Here is a 20462-nt window from a genome sequence, read left to right on the forward strand (position 1 = left end):
TGTTATTAAATAGATTAATAAAAGAAATTTTATTTTTCATTGAACCTGCCATCTGAACCCAATCCCAGCGAAACCGACAGACAGACGATATAATTGAAATAAAAAGTAAACAACTCTTAAATATAATTTATTTACAACTTAAGTCTAACTTATATACTTATACAGAATCGAACTTATATAATTATTATGCAATGTACAGTTACAAAGTTACAATAATATCTCTTAGCACATTTATATTAGGCTCGTGAAAATTATTTCAAGACATCTTAAACAAAAGATAATTGTCTCTTCTGCAATACATGTATAGTCCGACAAGGATATCTCTCCCGGTGGACACAAGTTAAACTAATTTATGACAGCAACTAGCGCCATTCTGTCAGTGTCAAAGTCACAAGATTCTTTTCGTGCTCCAGCTGTCACATTTTTTTCATAAACTAACCGCGATAGCAGCGCCCCTCATCGTGCCAGATAACCTTGTCTGACTGCATGTTAATAAATATTGGCATCTCTATTTTATTCATGGGAGTGAAAGAGATGACAATATATATACTATTTCACTGCAGTTGACTTCTACGGTAAGAAAGACACATTTACATTTTTAAAACCAGTCGTATCGTTGGTTTCTGAGAACATCCTGAATAAAACATAATCCTATCTATATTTTGTTTAAGACAATGACAGAGATGACGATATGTTTTATACAGAGATTTTAGTCTCTGAAACCAACGATTAGACAGTTGTAACAATACTGTTATTCACCTACAAACATATTAATCTAAAATGTTATTCAGTAGGAAAAATAAGGAAGAAAATCCTTCAATATCGATAATAATTTCCATTTACTTTATTAATGTAGTACATAAAAAATAACATAAATAACTTCCGAGAATATTGTTAATGGAAAATTAAAAAAAATTCACAGTTTGTAAAACTATCACAAGTAGTAATTTTCCTTCATTTGCAGTAAAAACTAAAATATTTTATATAATATGGCACAATATTTTTCATTTGAAGTAAGGAAATGTTAGCAGAGGAAATAATTGCCAAAACTAAATCTTAAATTATCATTCATTTGATCATCTGTTCAGTAACGCCCTCTATCGGACTCAAATATATTCGATCTCGTTCGGAAACGTCTTTATAATAATGATTCAGTTCTTTATTTCGAATTTTTCGTTAATATCGTGTAAAAGGTTTATGATTTTGTATAATTAATCATATCCTGCAACCGTGGTCAATTTTAGTTTTAATTAAAGTTTCTCCAATTTATCTTCCGAAAAAGACAAGACACGTTCTAATTTACCCTAATCGGAGTACGTGGCATTCAGAGGGCTGTCTTGTCGGTGTGGAACTTGCGGTTGTAGCGTATCCTGCGATACTTTCTGAGCGGGCAGACTCCGAGCGTGCGGTCGTACGGGCCATGGTCGCAAGCTGGCGGGGCGCAGTCTCCGTGGGCGACGCACACGCGGTCCCGCAGCCCGAAGTGCTCGCGGCCGCGCGCCAGCGAGAGGCAGCCGCGCCGCCGCGGGCCCTCTGCCGTCTCGCACACGCACGCGCATTCTCCCCCGGACACGCGCGCCGTGAACAGCACCGGGCACGTGCATCTGCTTAAAAACTTTAAATTTAATGGAAATCAGCAGTTATAAGTGTAAAAGATGCGATTTTATATTTTTCATAACAACTAGTTCCTAAGTAGTTTGAATTTACGATTATGTACCTCTTGAAATGAATGTACCTTTATGTGAAACTTTGGCATACCTCCTCATCTGCGGCGGTGGGGTGTGCTCTTCGTCGCGTTCGAGCAGGGGTTCCTCAGTGGGCCGCCAGTCGGGGTGGCGCTCCGCCGGACGCTCCGTAGGCCGTTCCGTGATCCACTCCTGTCCCTCACCGGGCCGGGGTTCTGCGCGCACGGGCAGCGTGCCTCGTAGCGTGTCGCGAGACACGCATGCGCATCGAGTGTGGTTGAAGAACAGCATGCGGGCGATCGTTAAGTTCCTATCCACTTTATTGAGCTGTAAGATAGAAACAACGCGTCCTAAACTCTATGGAACACTTGAACGTATGACATTCATCAGAATGTTTGGGACTTAAGACTACAAACTGTATCAATGATGTTAATGATTCAGTCAAGTCTTACATATAATGGTATGGCGACGTATTTCCCCTCGACGGGCGCGCAGACCTCAGCCTCGCTGTAGCAGCAGCCGGCGTCGGGAGCGCAGCGGTGCAGGCGTACGCAAGGAGGCATGTAACTGCAACATAAACCTTACATAAAGCACGCGACACGGAACAGAGATGTTTGTCACCACGCCCACGCAAAGACCGTCTGTTGAGGTTTTTACGGTTGTGCGTGTGTATTGTCGAGTTTTGTGCATACTGACACGGTGTCGGCGGCGGGCGCGAGCTGTCGCACGGGCAGCCAGCGCGGCTGCGGCGCCGAGCATTTGCTTGTCCGCATCATGTTGCGCATATTCTCCAGCGCTGCGAGACGGAGTGTCTTGCGCTCGCTCGCCGTTAAATTCGCTGCGAACATACACATTTCATTGTTATTTGAATAAGTTTTACAAAAGATTTGACCACAGATTAGGTGTAGTACATTTCGAATTAATTAAAGGGAATAATACATTAACATCGCTTGGGAAATAAGCACTAAACGTCCTTGAAATAACAAAAAAGGTTGAATTATTTTTATAGGAGTAAAAGGTGAACTGCAGTAGTATACTTACAATCGTCAAGAATCCTCGGTCGTTCGTTTGTGGCAGCGACGGGATCGACAGCAGATATGACGACTTCTCTGAAGCTGCCGTCTTGTCGTGTGATCGCGGAGGGCACCACCACGCCGCCTTTAAGAGTAGAACTCTCGGGATCGTCCATCAGTTCCCAGCCTTCGCCGTCCGACGCGTAGTCAACATCACTTAAATCTTGCAAAAATAACTCCTAGAAATAAATACAAAAAAACTAACTTACTATATTGCTTTGCAGATTAACAGTCGAAATCAATATTCCATCCTCGTAACTTTAAATAACATGAAAATCTATTGAAAAGTATCGCGAAGAAAACAAAAATTACAATTATATTAATTGCAAACTACACCAGTTTGTTGCAATTAACAGCATTGCATAATAACTCTGACCAATTACTGCTAAGTATCAGATCTAAAACAATTCCTTTTATAGTCCAGTCAGCGGTGAGGAATGTGCCTGCGCCCAGAATAGAACCTATTTAAATCCCCAATCCCCAGTGCGCCTGGCTCTTTTCAAATCGACTATACATTTTTACAGCGCATTTCGATTAGAGAACGCATTATAAATGTTTTGATTTGAATAGCTTTGATTGATGTTATCTTAGTCGATTGCACACAATTATTCTTTGATTATTTTCAGTCTATCTAAATAAATCTATGCTTTTGTTGTGTTCACCTTGACGAGTGCTTTTAGTAGTTATTTAGGTTACATTTCATTCTTCGATTTCATTATTTATTTAATTCTATTTATAAATAGAAATAAACGGAAGTTGACATAATATTTCTGTTCTTTAATTTGTTTCTGATTTTTTTTTATAAAGTTTTTATTATGTTCTGAACAAGGAGAGTGTTAAAGAATCTTACTATGTCACTTCTTATTAATAGTATAAAGGCGAATGTTTAGATTGAATGGATGGATGTTTGTTTGAAGGTATCTCCATCTCTCGAAGATATTTGGCATACATATAGAACATAGTCTGCAAGAACACATAGGCTACTAATTAAATATTTTTGCCGCGCGCACGGAGTCGCGGGCGATAGCTAGTGTAAGATAAAAATAAAGAAAAACGTGACCTGTCTGGGTGACCTTAAACAGTCCTTTTAAAGCGATGTTAATGACTAATATGCCAACATAAACATCGATATAGGAATGGTTCGTCGAACGGATGTATCTTACTTCGGAGTCGGCTTCTGTTTGTACTAAAAGCGCTCTGCTCTGGCATGTGTTTTTTTTATCAATCTAATATCGAATTACATATTTAGGTTAAGTCCCGGATGAAATTTATAAAAGATAAAAAGAGTTAAAAATGTTAATACAAACTAAATTTAGGTATTTGTATTTGGTTTTTGCTAAATGATGTTTTAATAAGTGATAATAATTTTTAGCAATTTTTCTACTAGTCTCACCGTAGGTTACTGAAACCAAAAATTCTATTATCTTCGACAAATAGAGCTGATAATGTATTTTAAACAAGGATTTTGGTCTCAGAAACTCACGGTTAGTTAATTAAGTTTGAATTTGCGTATCACACTAAACGACATCCTGCAACAGTGATAATATAATCGCACTTAAATAAACAAGAGTCTTTCAGCGAGATTTTTCTCGCTTATAGAGGTTTGTCGTTAATCAGTGTTTCACTGATTCTCGCTTACCTAGCTTTCTCACTTATCAAGTTCTCACTTTTCCTGTTTATATTACATGTTTTTTTTAATTAGAACAAACGACATCTATAGACCCTTCGTCCTTCGTGGTCCGTCTTTTTTGCACAGTTTCTTTATGATGGATGTTTAAAGGTATCTCCAGAACGGCTGTATGCATCTCGCTAAAATTTGGCATACATATAGTCTGGCAGAACACATAGGCTACTAATTATTTTTTTAATACCACACGGACGGTTACGGTCGACAGTTAGTTACAATATGTGTTTTTAGGTAATCTAAAATAGAAACTAATAGTTAATACCATTAGACAATTTACATTATGACGGATTGTACAACTTTACTTTTATCGTCTCATGTTTCTTATATTATTCATTTTACGTTATAAAAGCAGTAATATTATAGAAACATGACCACAATCACTTGAGCTTGATGTTATTCAACATTGTTCGAGGAAGCGGCTACGTTTATACTGGTTATTACTATCATTATAGAAATGGTTGGCCTTTTAGTATATTGTAGGACATTATTGTAACGTACGTATGTAGGAAAACTATAAAATGTATTAGAATTTTATGTTATGGTTACATTTTCTAGTTGTCTATGGTTAACATTAAGGTTAAAAAATAACTATTGACTTAAATAGCTTATATAACCGGTTTATATACGGAGGTATTCAATTACTCTGTACTAGCTTTAATTTAAAAAAAAAAATCTATGACAAATTTCAGCAAGATTTTTATTTATAAGTGCTACTTCACAATATGCTTCTAATGGACCGATGTTTTTAAAGCCAATACATATCGTATAAGAGTCAAATCTTAACAATTCATCATCATCAGTTCACTATACGTTCCCAACGAGGGTATCGGAGCCTACCCTATGTTAGGGGCAAGACCATAGTCAACCACGCTGGCCCAGTGCGGGTTGGTTGACTTCACACATATCTTTGAATTTCTTCTCAGATATATGCAGGTCGTATCACGATATCTTCCTTCACCGTATGAACATCGGATAAATGTACATATGTAAATCGAAAAACACATTGGTACATGGCGGGATTCGAACATAGGACCTGCAGATTACAAGTCAAGTGCTTAAACCCCTGAGCCACCGACGCTCTCATAACAAATAATAAGTAATTTAAGATAAGATATCAAAACGGTAGAAAAGAGATTTGAAGAAAGTGCGAGTGAGAGGAGAAAGGTCGCGGACTATCGTTCTCTGTCATGCACAGACAGAATGTCTGACTAATTAGATTTATTTATAGCTATCATAAATCTCGGCTCAGTTATACGGGACACTGACTTTAGCTCACTAATATATTGTAATATAAATCGGTCATCGTATTTATGAATTTTCTAACGAACGATTCGATTGAGGCTATGCTACGATCAAGGGATTCAATTACCAACCATATTTGTTTTCATCTATGGTAAGACATTGTTAAAAGTTAGGAGAAATAAGTAGATTTACAGATCATCATCATCAGCTCACTATACGTCCCCACTGAGAAGCTCGGAGCCTACACTAAGTTAGGGGTGACTATGCTATAGTCAACCACGCTGACCTAGCGGGTTGACTTCACAAATATCTTTGAATTTCTTCTTAGATATTTGCAGCATCACGTCTTCCTTCGCCGCAAGATTACTGATTTAATGATATTACGATCCAATTTGACAATATTTGGTTGGATTGTAATATAAAATTTTTCTTTCTAACCCCATTAATATAAATGCGAAAGTTTAGTTGGTTCACCAGGTAACTATAAAATGGCTTAACTGATCTAGATGAAATTTAACATAGAAATCAAATATAATCTAAAAAAAACTCATGCGCTATATTATCTTAAAAAAAAGAGTTCCCAGAAACAGAATCGTTTGTTTTCTATATACTTAATAACTTCACAATAGAGATCAAATATTTTTACCTCAAAGCGGACAAAGTCAATAGCTAGCAATATACTTACTGCTTTTACGAAACTACAGCACATGGTTACAAGTATAACGTAAGAAAACATTAATGTAATAACACATCTAACTTCACAACAAAGTCCAACTTATTTGATGTTATTTACAACGATACTACGATATAAATTAGTTCTGCACACGATTCTAGGGTTCCGTGGTACAAGATATGGTAGTGAAGACAACGGTATTGTTCGCTCTCTCTCAGTATCGTGTTTTTGTGGTCAAATGACCTACTCGGTCAATCGGAGTGTTAGGATTCGAATTTCATTTAGAAAACATTGTTAAAGACTACTTTAACTATGATAAGAGAATAAGAAGTATATCGAAGTTATATTACATGTTGGAAGATTTGCTTGTATTTCTTGTGTAATCTATACATATTAAAAATTGGAGTGTCTGTTTGTAATATTGAAATAGCCGTTTTTACTACATGTATAATCAATGAATACGGTACACACATCAAAATAATATTTTTTACAATTTTTGTCTGTTTGTTCTGGCTAATCTCTGAATTGGCAGGCCCGGTTGTGACGGGACTTTTGTTGGCAAGTAGCTGATGTAATAAGTAGTAACTTAGGTTATGTTTACCTTAGAAAAAATCTTATATTTAAAAAGAAAAGTAATGTTGCAATGTACAAGTACTGTCCGGTGTCACGCGCAGCTTAAATACAGTATTTCACGCGGACAAAGAGCACAGCTAGTTTAAAATAAAAAACTACGGAACCTTGTTATTAAAATTACACTTCTCACTTGTTTGTTAATTACAAATAAACAAATAAATTCCACTCTTGTCTATTTACGTATTTCTTAATAATGTTTACTTTTATTTTTATCTTTTATCAACTTTATAATATGCATTACTGTTGTTTGTCATTTATTTTTAATTCGTTGTTTATAATATTGTTACTGGCCACTTTATAAAACAAATTTTAAGACTCTTCTAAAATATTGCGTGTACTTTGTTTATTTTCCTTGATTTTTTTTTCTTTTTTTTTTACTTTAAAATATATTTATACACTCGTATATCTTGATAACCAATAATCGTATGAATCTGGATGTATGTAATTTTAAAAGCATGAATCATTTAACACATTTGAACACTTCTGAGTTACTTTATTTGTCGATCAGGAATAACCTTAAGTACCTAAAACTCAATAACTTGGAACAGCTGCATGAATTTCGCAAAACTTTGGCATATATATAGAACAAAATCTGGAAGAACACATTGGCTACTATTTTTTTTAATTCCGCGCGGACGGTGTCGCGGTCGACAACTAGTTGTGGTTATAACTATGGTGTGGGCGTTGTGGTTAAGTTCGTAGTGTAGGTCCGTGGGCAGGGTTACTGCATCTTATGATGTTTGAATGGCTTAATCCGATCTTGACCCGCTTTTAATAGCTTGCTAATGTTTATTATTAAGTAAATGACCTTGTGACCTGTAAAATTACAGCAGAGAACATAGTCTTAGGTTCTCATTGAGAAATCAAAGAAATAAAAAAAATAAACAAAAAACTTGATGAATCTAAGCTAAATAATAATACTTCGGCAAAATTCTTGTTAGGTTGCAGCCGTATTATGTCAGCATTTTACTGGCTTAACAGTGCCTGAATCAAACCAGATAATTTATACAAGCTGTTACTCCCGGCTCCGTTCGCAGGGAATTAAAAAAAACTTGTACGAACAACATACACATGAACTATGTTCTACATCTATGTTAAATTTCAGAAAGATTATTTAAACCGTTCTAGAGATCATCATCATCATTAGCAGCTCACTATAGGTCCCCACCGAGGGGCTCGGAACCTACCCTAAGTTAAGGATGATTAGGCCATAGTCAACCATGCTGGCCAAGTGCGAGTTGGCTGACTTCACACATATCTTTGAATTTCTTCTCAGATATGTGCAGGTTGCATCACAATGTTTTCCTTCACCGTAAGAACGTCGTAATAAATGTACATATGTAAATCGGAAATCGAAAAAACACATTGGTACATGGCGGGATTCGAACCCAGGAACTGCAGATTGCAAGTCAAGGGCTTGACCACTGAGCCACCGACGCTCCGTTCTAGAGATACGTTCTAACAAAAAATAAATTCATCTAAACATTCGCATTTATAATATTAGTAAGAATTAAGATATGTTTGTCTGATTATAATACTTTAAGTGGAAAGAAAAATTGAAAGTTCCTTGTTTCAATAAAACCGCTGCATTCTACGACCTTATTTAACAATGCAATTTTAATTCAACTCTCCATTTCGTCGGAGTCGAGTCATCCGATGGTATCTTGCGAGTTTTTTTGTTGCAGCTACGGTAATCGACTTTTTCTTTGTGTTCAAGATGTTCGGAATACTGTGAGGCATCGCTTAATGTTGAGAATAAATGAAACACGATTGTAATACGGTTTTAAGATCGGAAATGTCGAGTTTGTAAAAACTTTTTTAAAGGCGCGATTAAATTGGAACACAAGTTATTATTAAGTTAAGTTATTTACAAGTTTGAAGTTTATGTCTAAGTAATATGCCTAAGTTTAAGTATAAGTTTTTTTTAATATTGGCAATAATAATGAAAGCATAATATTTAGGCTTACTTTATAAACTTTTAAATAATATCGTAGATTACTTCAACCTAATAGTGTTGTAGGTTCCTAATACCTCCCCATCTTACTAATATTATAAATGCGAATGTTTAGATGGATAGATAGTTTGTTTGACGGTATCTCCATAAAGACTCAACGAATTAAGATAAAATTTGGCACACATATAGAACATAGTCTGGAAGAACGCATAGGCTAATTATTAAGTTTTTTATAATAGCGCGCGGACGGAGTCGCGGGCGACAGCTAGTACAAAATATAAGCAAATTAATAAAACAACATTTATCACAAATTCCAAGAAACAAGTTCGTAAAGCGCTTCATAAAAGAACAAAGAATGTACCGGAGGAGTAAAGCAAATAAACTTCTGAACGCATTAAGCAAATAAAGCGTAAAGCGCTTTATTTTTAACACATCAATGAAGATACGTGAACAAAGATTTTTTTAACGTAACTTAAATACGAGTTGTTTAGATAATAATAAAAATCTTAGGGAAAGAAGTAATAAAAAATTAGAACAAAATAAGGTCAAAACGAGCAGAGCGCCTGAAGGTATGCGTCTATTAGCTCGCGTCGGACCGCAACGGATTTAAGTTAATCATAATAACAATCATATAATTTAACATAATATTTTAGGTAATCTTATCTTACTTATATTATAAATGCGAAAGTTCAGATAGATGGATAGATGGATGTTTGTTTGAAAGTATCTTCAGTACGGATCTTGACGAAATTTGACCGTAGGAAATAAACATACTGTGTAAGAACACAGAGATCACTTAAGTTTTTTTTTTAATTCCACTAAGACGGAGTCAAGAGTGACAGTTAGGTATAATTAATTTATCTTATTTATTGTAAACTGTTCAGACGGACATACAGGGACAGGAGACGTCAGATAGAACACGATTCAAATTAGGCTACAGACGCAAAAAACAAGAAGCTTTGAATTCAATCATTCGTCGGCACTTTGATGTACCATAAGTTAGATGCAGAGCGTTGATATGTTAATTTTTACTACCGCTCCCCACGTCGCATTTATTTATGAGCTCTGTCCACCTCATTACGCATACAATGATGCGCGTGCGCATACATTTATTAATTTCCTGCAAATTCATTCATACAAATGCACTTCCTATATCGTACGGTTACTAGGAATTATTAGTAACTAGCTATCCCGTGACTAAGTCCGCGCGAAATTGAAAAGAAACATACTTAGTAGCCCATGTGTTCTTCCATACTGTTCTATATGTGTGCCAAATTTCATCCAAATCTGTTGAGCCGTTTTGGAGATACTTTCAAACAAACATCCATCCATCCATCTAAACATTTGCATTTATAATATTAGTAAGATCTTACATAGCAGAATCTTATTCAATACTCTATTTTACACTAATTTTTATAAAAAGGTTTTCAAAGTGGGCTTTCAAAACCGCAATTGCGTGCGACAGCCAGATTGTAGATTGTCACGATTGTCATTCTTGACAACTATATAACAGTATTTATACAAAACGGTCATTCATCGAATTACGTAAATTTCAAGATAAACATTCGCCTTGGCACAGACGTATGTCTCAGGCCAGGCTGTAGGCAGGCCTAGGCATTGCGTGTGCGCAGTAAAACGGGCCTTTAATGGATATTTATGGGCGCGGTAATTTATCTGAAGCTAAGCATGTGGCTAAAGGTCACGTTTCAACGATATGAGATTTATTTGTTACCGACAAAATTTGAAGTTTGCCTGTCCATGATTTGACTAATAAAAATGTATAACCGTATTATGTTAAATCCAAGAAATCTTAATTAAACAATTTTGAAAACACAACTATCATTATTTATTCGACTTACACTTTAAAGTAATATCGAAATCAGTCCACATTTTGACGATTAAGTTCAGATTATAAATCAAGAAACGACATACCAAATTGTAAATGTCATTTCGCATTTTTATGATTTATTTGTGTAGTCCGATTGAAATCTGATTTAATTCATAACTGATCCGTGACATGTTAGTTAAAGTTTACGTAAGTTAGGTTTACGACAGTTGGACATTTCAATAGTTACCATGTTGAGTTGTGTATAAGTATAGTATACATGGAAGAACATTTAAAATAATTGCAGCTATCCTTACAAAAACTTTCAAATGGTCTCCGTTAAGACGATAGATGTCGCTGATTTACATTTATATGTTTTTATCAATTTGGTTTGAATTTTTCAAAATATCGATTGCAATTATTAAGTAATTTATTTAAACTATCCAAATATAATTTCATTAATTAAACATTACAAACTAGATGTCGCCCGCGACTCTGCGCGGAATTAAAAAAAAATCTTAATTAGTAGGTAACCTACGTATTCTTCCAGGCTAGATGCAGCTGGTGATACCTTCTATCAATCATCCATCCATATAAACATTCGCATTTATAACATTAGTAAGATTAGCAATGTTAAATATTTGCACAGCTGCATTGGTTTGCATTGGCCGGTCTTACGTCACGTGCGATATATCTGGCTTCCGAGAATTGACAACTAGAGCTAAAAAACTTGTATATTACTATGTTTTGTTCGATGTTAGAAAACTCCTTTCAGTTAAGTCAAATTGAAATACAAACATCTCACTTATTAGTGTAGAATTCCGTTGCCGTGATACTTTTGTCAAAATTAATAGAAAAACACACACAGTGTAATTCTACTGTTATGATTTCTTACATCTGGCTACTTTTTGCCATATTTTCATTGTTTTTAGTTTTAGAATAATTTTTTTACTATTTAATATTTTTTATGGTTATAAATATTTTTCTTTATTATGAAACATTGCTATCAAAGAAAGATAAGGTATTATGTTAACAAAAATGCTAGCTGGTTCGGCAGTGAAATCCCACTGTAAGGGAACATACCCATACTACGTGACCTTTTTTTAGTTTTTTCGACCACCCCCTCCCCTCGGTGACCACTCGTAGTACATGCCAAACCCCCCCTTTAGTTTTTACGTAGTAATTCATAATTATACTTTTTAATCATTTCACAGGTAAAAATTGAAAAAGAAATAATTTGACTCATACTCTTCTTTATAGCAGACTGCATGCATTCTTAAATTACTAGTGAATTATGTATTAAAAAAAAGCAACGACTACGTGACTAAAATCTGAGCCCCCCCCCCCGCTCCTGTGACTGACCGTAGTATTTTAAAGACTCCGCTCCCCTCTAAATGGGTCACGTAGTATGGGTACGTTCCCTAAGTTGGCTCCATAGTTTAATAAAATATACATAACTTTGTTACAATAAACATTAAAAGATTTTTTTACAATGTTGATACGTTTATGAATTGTTTTACGATGAATACAAAGCTAACGTTTAGTAAACAATCACCGACCGAACTACACCACGACGTACAGACGGACAACAGAATTTTATAACGAAATTATATCATTTTTAAAGTCAACTTTGTGATTCAAGATTGCGTCCGTGCGGAATTGAAAAAAAAACTTAATTTGTTAACTATGCGTTCTATCTTCTATGCCAAATTTCAGAGAGATCTGTTGACCTAATTTGGAGATACGTAGTACCAACATCCATCCAAACATTTATAATATTAATAACATAAGATAAAACAAAAAATAAGTTATCTGTGTTATTAAGGGATATTAATATTACAATCTGTGTCTTTAAACATACGAAAAAATGTTTGAGAACCTCGATAAACTAAAACTGGATATGCGAGAAACCTCTATAAGCGAGAGTCATTGTCCGGTCTTGTGGAACGACCTCCATAAGAAACTCGGATTAGAGAAAGAACTCTCACTTCTCCAGATCCGACTGTAGTGCAATTTTTAAAGAGCTAGAGCCTTTCGGCACTAAAAAAACGCACATTTCTCCGTAATAATAACAGATATATCTGTCGATATTTGCCGGTGTGTGGTATTTCTCAGTACAATATATCAGTGAGATGTCAGAGGTTATCCTAGAGATGGTACGGACGTACCCATTGCCGTCAGTCAGGTTTGTATACACAAAAAAGCATCGTAAACTTAGGAAAATATAAACGTAGTAATAATTGTAGCTTTATTTACAGAAATATCTAAATTACATCGGTCTAGTAATTACAAAATTCTTTGAAAGAGTTTACCACTTAAGTCATCTTAAAAAATTGACATGAGTTTTTGTAAAGCTTGTGTTTTGACTATCTGTCGACTGCGACTTCGTCTGCGCGAATTTAAGAAAACTTAATTAGTCTATGTATTCTTCCAGACTATGTTTTACATCTATGCCAAATTTAAACGTGATACATCCAGCCGTCCTGGAGATACTTTCAAGAAAACATCCATCCATTCATCTATACATTCGCATTTATAAGTAAGATAGTTTAGTATTTAGAGACACGATTAAATCCCTAAAGTTATATTCTTTTCAAATTAATAATATAAATTAATGAAACTACTAAGCCAGTAATTTAAGATTGAAATAAAACAGGAAGCGGCTGGAGCACAGATCCTGCAACAATTAGTAGCTGTAGTGCTGAGCGACGGAAATAGAAACCCTTACACACTCTACGTTAAGATGAAGTATGCTGGAATTAAGATTAAGTATGCTATTATTGGTACAAGAGCTTTTTATTTAATTTATATCTTATGACTCCAAAAGAAAGCCAAAACATCTATACAAAAATTCATATATGTCTGATGGATGGATGGATGAATGGATGTCTGTAGGAAAGTATTACTAGAACGGCACAATGGATCTCGATGATATTTGGCATGGATGTAGAACATAGTCTGAAAAAACACGTAGACTACTTAATTAGTTTTTTTTTATTTATGCGCGGACGGAGTTGCGGGTGACAGCATAAATAAAAAAACAGCAGCCTATGTGTTCTTCCAGACTATGTTCTGTATCCATGCCAAAGTTCAGAGAGATCCAACCATCCATTTAAACAATAATATCCAAGATAAGCCTTATAGAATAACAATAGTTACATATCGATTTTCCTAATTAGTATAATGACATAGAACAATAGTGTGGGCGAAACTCACGAATGCTAATTTACAATGTTGCCAATGAAATCACAGGCCGCAATTAAAGGTATTTGCGTTGTTTCAGTCTGTGATAATGCAGTTTGCGGCGCCAAGGGAGCCCGCTAATTGGCCCTTAGCTCCACACAGGTACACATTAAACACTTTACACCTACACGTACACACTAGTCGGGTGAAATCTTAAGGATCACATGAGCTTGGAACCACCCCCCCTAAACCCGTATTATATGTATGAACTGTTAGGAAGAAAATCCGACACTGTACCGGTGTACTGGTGCAACACTAGTCTTATTAAAATATCGACGTTTATATCCCCTCACTAATCATTCTGACACTTGACTTTGTAACGAAAGCTCGTCATTCGCTCCAAAGAATGGTCTGGAAGAACATAGGGGCTACTAATTATGTTTTTTTTATTCCGCGTGGATAGAGTCGCGGGCGACTACTCGTAAGGTCTATAAAAATATGTACCTACACACTAGTCGTGTGAAATCTTTAGTAAATACGTTTTTGGAACCACACTTACATCTAAAACCGTATTAGTCAGTATTATATGTATGTACATACTCCAGTAGTATACACAAGTTTACAGTCAGAGTGCATGGGATTGTGAACATCTCTAGTGTTTCAGCACCTTAAGTGTAACCATTGTTAAGGTGCAGCTTTACTAGAGTGAAATACCGTACTATCCGGTTACAAAATTAAGTACGTAGTTTAAAGTCGTAGGAAGTAGCGTCCCGGAGGCCTAATTTAGTCCTCTTTCCCTTCCCACCCTTTTTCTTATAAGGAAAGGATGGGAAGTGGAGTTGGACTTTCCGGATGAGAGGATGCACGAGAAGAGAAAATATTTTCTTTCTGTGCATCCTCTCCTCCGTCGATTAAAGGTAGGCAAGGCATATGCAATTGCGTATGTCTATGGGCAACGGTCACTTCGCTATTGCAGCGATTTCAGGTGGCCGCTCGCTCGTTTGCCACCTTATTATATGAAAATATAAGGGTTCCGTTTTTTCCTATGAGATACGGAACCCTAAAAAGTCCCTAATGTCAAGAGGCCCTTAAAAACTTCAAAAATATGTATGCGTGATAGATCAAGTAATCAAAGCGGTATTGCATCGTAACCGGCGCGCTACTTTCCGTTATTAAAAAGTGAAACTTGTGCTTATGAGTTTTACTAATGTTTATTTGAAAATTTTACTCTCTGCCAGTTTCCGGTCGTAAATTTAAAGGCATGAGTATTCAATTATTATTTTATTAGAGCTACGGTCAACTTTAGTGTTATGTTCAAATTGTTATCAGAGTAACCAAAAGAGTACTGGCTGTTCTTTGACCCTCCATCATAGAAAATAGTTTAGTCTTCAAAAGGTCACAATAGAATTACTTAAAACGAGAAACATCTTATCAATCTGTGTAAAATCCCAGTCTGTACATACCTAAATCAGTATTCGATCCTTTATAGATTTATTTAAATTATTTAGTATTAAAAAAATAAGTTCGATTTTTTTATACAATTGCTATTGTTATCTTTGGAACGATTAAATCTTACTAATATTATAAATACGAATGTTTAAATGGATGGATGTTTGAAGATATCGCTAGAACGGCTGAATCTCGATAAAATTTGGCATGCATATAGAACATAATCTGAAAGAAAACGTAGGCTACTTATTAATTTATTTTTAATTTCGCACTAAAGGAGTTGCGGGTGACCGCTCGTTTGAAATTAATTCAAAAATGTTAGTTTAAATCGACAGGTAAGCAAAAATGGTTTGAGATCAGATATAGAATATGTCCGTTATTATATTCTAGATGGATACATGCTCTATCTAGTAAATATTATTTGCATCCTTGCATTAAAAGCTATTACAATATAAATCGGTATAATTATAGTGCGTCAGACACTTCGTGAAGCCATTTTAATAGTGAATGAATGCAGACGGATGTAATTTTAATAAATATAATAATAAATAATTTGTTTATATTAAACTAACGTACGAGAAAATATTATATTAATTAGTGATAAAAAAAATCCATGACATTTTTTTTCTTGCGCTTTTTTTTCAAACGGCTAATCTTAATAGTATTGTAAGTGGCCTTAGAAAAGGTAGCAGTATTATTTCAAAAAGTTTAAAAACATCTGTTCGTTGTACTTGTTATACTAGCGTGTCGAAAACTTGTCATTTTAATATATATATATATACGACAAATTATAGCTCTTATATTCCTTACTTAGCATTGTAAGATATTCAAACTTAAATATGAAGCAAATTCAATTGTTTGACTGCACTATTAGGAAGAAAATCCGACACTGTGCCGGTGTACCGGCGCAACACTAGCTATATTAAAATATCAACGTTTATGTCCCCTCACTAATCATTCTGACAACTGACTTTATAACGAAAGCACGCCATTCGCGCCAATTGACTCTAACTAATAATGTCTAAAACTACATATAAAATAATATTGTGTTTATATCCTATTTGAATAAAGTCGTGAAGTTATAATAACTAGATGATGTCAGCGAGCAGATGTGTGCTTGGGGGGTGGTGGGGGGTCGCAGCGCTATTGTGGTCGGCGCGTTAACTGAGCGAGTTAAATTTAACCGATCAAACGCCATAATTCAACTGTTGCCGCGGGCTCGGCGCGACAAACTGCGTTAATTGTAACCAGTCTGTCTTGTTATTACAGTTTTACGGCCACTATCAATATACGATTCCAAATAACTTTATGCTATCCACGACATTTTAAACATTTGGTTCAAATTCGATGTAAAGTAAAAACATAATCTGTAGTTAAGCGGGTGAACGAACTGTTTTCGTCTACCATTTTATACGAATTAGGTAAAATAATTTTCGTATGGATCTGAATCAGCGTTTACTCCGCTCTATTCTAAATTATGACAATTAGATTGAAGAAAACAAAATTCCGTTTAAACTAAAAACAGACATGTATACCATTTTTTTAAAGAGGGGGAATGCGTTACGCATACCGAGTGTCTCGGGGAAAGCCACTCCGGTTATGTGGGACTCTCTCCACATCCCTAAAGGGACAAGGAGCCTACCCACTAAACCCCCTCTGGTTCCCTCGACTCACTGTTTACCGGGGTGTGGGCACATATGAATACTCTTCGCACACACCGGTCGGGGACATTACCTACATGTTGTCTTGTTTTGTTTTAATTATTTTACTAAAAAATATGTAAATGATGTCAACAATGAAACAAGATGTATAAATGATTCAGATCAGAGATATACGCAGAATACTAACATAGTTTTACGGATAACAGTTTAATTTGTTATTGCAAAAAATCATATTTTTAACATAACATTAATTAGTACTTCTAAGTACATGGAGTATGGTGGAGTAGTATATACTGTGACGACCCTCGATAGGGATGAGCCCGCTTTAACATCTTCGCACGAATCGGCCCGGCTCGCCCGGTGAAATACCACGACCACACAGAAGACACGCGTCAAGTGGAAGCAACTCCGCGTTTCGTCTGATGAGTGTGCGTCCCGGAGGCCAAAATTAGTCCTCTTTCCCTTCCCACCCTTTTTCTTATTATATAAGGAAAGGATGGGAAGTGGAAGTGGACTTTCCGGATGAGAGGATGCATGGAAAGGGAAAATATTTTCTTTCTGTGCATCCTCTTCTCCGCCAATAAAGGTAGGCAACGCATATGTAATTGCGTATGTCTATGGGTAACGGTCACTTCGCTATTTCAGCGATTTCAAGTGACCGCGTGTGTACTTATAGGTACATAATAAGACTGCATCGGTAGAGTAATCATTGAAATCGCGCTTGAAATCCAATAAGGAGACGCGAGTTTTTAATTTGCAAGGAAATTTTGCAACAACTATTTGAATATATGTGCATATGTTATTGAGGATAATAAATAGATGTCATTGGTCGAGAAATAATTGAAGGTCATTGTATAATTATTTTTCAATATTCGACCCCGGCACTGCTTTATTATTTTTTGTTATAAACAATCTCTATTATTTGATATAAGTTTATTTATAACGTAAATATTTCAATCAGTATAACATCAATGGAATTAAGATACCGTAATAAAATAAACAATTGTATTGTTTATTTTGAATACCACACAAGACGCATGTACAGCGGCTGCCGGTTGGTCCGTAAAAAAAAACCGAAATAATATACGAGTAAGCTAAGCCAAATGTATATTTCAACACAATCATTTTGAGTTATAATAGTTCTGCTTTTAAGCAATCAAGGAAAAGTAATTAAAAAAACAATGGTCCCCCAAAACAAATTTAGAAAAAATGTGCATTCGACTCTAACATAAACTGAAAAACACTCACGTTCTAAGTAATCAACATAGTAAACTTGTAACAATGACTATTTGAAAGTTTCACTGAATTGTCTTTAAGAAAAAGTTCAGAATTCGATTTTGATGAACGCTTATTTTTTGTGTAAAGAAAGTACCATTTTAAAAACAATCAGTTGACCTAAAATTTTAGTCTTAAAAAGGACATCTTCCATGCTACGGTGGATCTTCGAGCACTAACATTTAAACAGTAATTAAACATTACTGGCCAGATAACGAGGGAAAATATCTATAACCTAAATGATCGAAAAATCACTAGAAAACTAACGCATACACTGACCTCATCATTCCAATCACTATCACCGTACTCTCCGTCTGCCATCCGTTCCACCTTATCCTCGGGGCGCTGCTCCTTTATCTGCTGCAGCTCGCGCACCACATCTTTCACCTGGTCCTCGCTCATATCGCCCCACAGTTGCATCGCTGATACCAGCTCCTCATCCTCATCTCCCAAACGCACCGGTGTTAACGCATTCAACTTAGCTAACTTCGCGTTCAGTTTATCTTCCATACGCACCGGCTCGCTCTGAGCCAGATTGAACCTCTCTATCTTCTCGTAGAGCCTGTCGAGCCGCTTTGCTAACGAAGGTGGCTCCGTCACGTAAGCCTGGCTGTGAACAGCCAGCACCACGATGAGGAACAGACACGACATAATGCGCGCGCGTCCGGTCGCCGACTGAGCCACATGGCGACCACGCCGGAGACTGGTAGGGTGAACGCGCCCGAGCTTGCACACTAACTAATGTATTCAGTTTGCATCTTATAGTTACTCAGTTGACCGACGTGAAGTCACTTTCTGAATGATTGTGACATAAATAATAAATTTTAATAACATATTAATATAATTTTCTTAGTTACTGAAATGAGAATAGAAATTTCCATTGCGAAATCTTCTTGTGGGATGTGCAAATGTCGTTGCCCTTTAACCTAGTAATATTAGTAGACTGACTTGCTTTATGAAAAAATGTGATTAGCATTAAGTTTCATGTATAGCAATAGAGTTGTTTAACTTTTATTGAAAGATGAGAAGTTGTAATTCTGTTGTAATTCACCCATACATGTTGGTGTTAAATATTACAAAACAACAATTTAATATGTTGTTATATTACTAAATATTCCAACATACCTAATTGTTAAATCTTTCCTTTTATTTAAATAATTAATTGAATTCAAAACAAGTTGGAAATCTCTCTCAATGCTATCAAAATATAAGCTGATTGCGCTGAACATATCACGCGGCCTTCTTAAAGATTAACCGTGCAGTTTGAATACACCTTTCATAGAAATATTATATAAACAGTACAGCTGACCTTAATGTGCTCTAATGTAACTTATTTAACTAATTATATTCTTATGAATGTATTACGCATGATTGCATAAACATTTTCACACTCACTTTGACTTTTTACAGTACAGAACATTATGCCAAAGTGACGTACTAATCAATAAGAACCTTTGCCTTTTTAATTATGAAAAAAAGATTGGTGAAAAGAGAAGAGAAAAGCGCGGGAAGTGGAGATTTTAATGTAAATTAGCTGTCGCCCGCGACTCCTTCCGCGTGGATATATAAAAAAACTTAATTAGTGTACATTCACATCACATCCATCTAAACATTCGCATTTATAATATTAGTAATTTAAATAAAAAGCAGCTCTTCAAGGCATAAATTCGAAAAAAAAGAATAAAAAAAATCCTATGTCCGTCTCCTGGCTCTAAGCTACCTCCTCAACAATTTTCAGCCATATTTTTAAATCCGTTCTTGAGTTATAAATAGCTTAACTAACACGACTTTATTTTATATAGATATATATGTATTTAGCTTTAGTATATATGATTTAAACCACTAAATAAACGCATTTTGACTGCCGTGCTGCTATTTAAAATTTATACAAAGTTTATTTTTGTCATGAGTAGATTATATGTTCAATTTTTTTAAACTAGACGCTTTCTTTAGTACATTAAAGATGAATATGCTATACTTTAAACAAGAAATTATTTAAGAAAAACGACGCGTCAATAACTGGTGTTGTTACCCCGCGTTTGATTCCAAAGACGTTCTTACAAGATACAAGTTATAAATAATCTGGTCTGGTTCATTCATGGCGCGGTCGTGCAAAGGGCTC

At 35.5% G+C, this 20462-nt stretch overlaps 1 protein-coding gene across 3 annotated transcripts; it reads right to left on the bottom strand.

Moving 5' to 3' along the window:
- Positions 1-125: 125 nt before the first annotated feature.
- On the bottom strand, positions 126-19050 carry LOC106127824 (uncharacterized). 3 transcript variants are annotated; one of them, XM_013326087.1, is made up of 6 exons: positions 18620-19050; positions 2727-2937; positions 2382-2523; positions 2138-2252; positions 1759-2012; positions 126-1607 (listed from the first exon to the last, which is right to left on the bottom strand). In XM_013326087.1, exons 1-6 carry the CDS (start codon positions 18989-18991, stop codon positions 1325-1327), a joined length of 1377 nt encoding a protein of 458 aa, XP_013181541.1. In that variant the 5' UTR covers positions 18992-19050; the 3' UTR covers positions 126-1324. The 3 variants fall into 3 exon arrangements, with proteins under 3 accessions (XP_013181541.1, XP_013181542.1, XP_013181543.1); XM_013326088.1 differs by having other exon boundaries at positions 127-1604; XM_013326089.1 differs by having other exon boundaries at positions 1594-1615; positions 18620-19048.
- Between the last annotated feature and the right edge of the window lie 1412 nt (positions 19051-20462).

This window comes from Papilio xuthus, unplaced genomic scaffold (assembly GCF_000836235.2).
Source record: "Papilio xuthus unplaced genomic scaffold, Pxut_1.1 DF828952.1, whole genome shotgun sequence".
Lineage (NCBI taxonomy): Eukaryota > Metazoa > Arthropoda > Insecta > Lepidoptera > Papilionidae > Papilio > Papilio xuthus.

Coding starts and splice junctions, on each gene's coding strand:
- LOC106127824 (XM_013326087.1), bottom strand. CDS start 18,991: ATGTCGTGTCTGTTCCTCATCGTGGTGCTGGCTGTTCACAGCCAGGCT. Junction 2,938..18,619: donor ATAGTGATTGGAATGATGAG/GTCAGTGTATGC, acceptor ATTTATTTCTAG/GAGTTATTTTTGCAAGATTT. Junction 2,013..2,137: donor ACGTCGCCATACCATTATAT/GTAAGACTTGAC, acceptor TCTATCTTACAG/CTCAATAAAGTGGATAGGAA.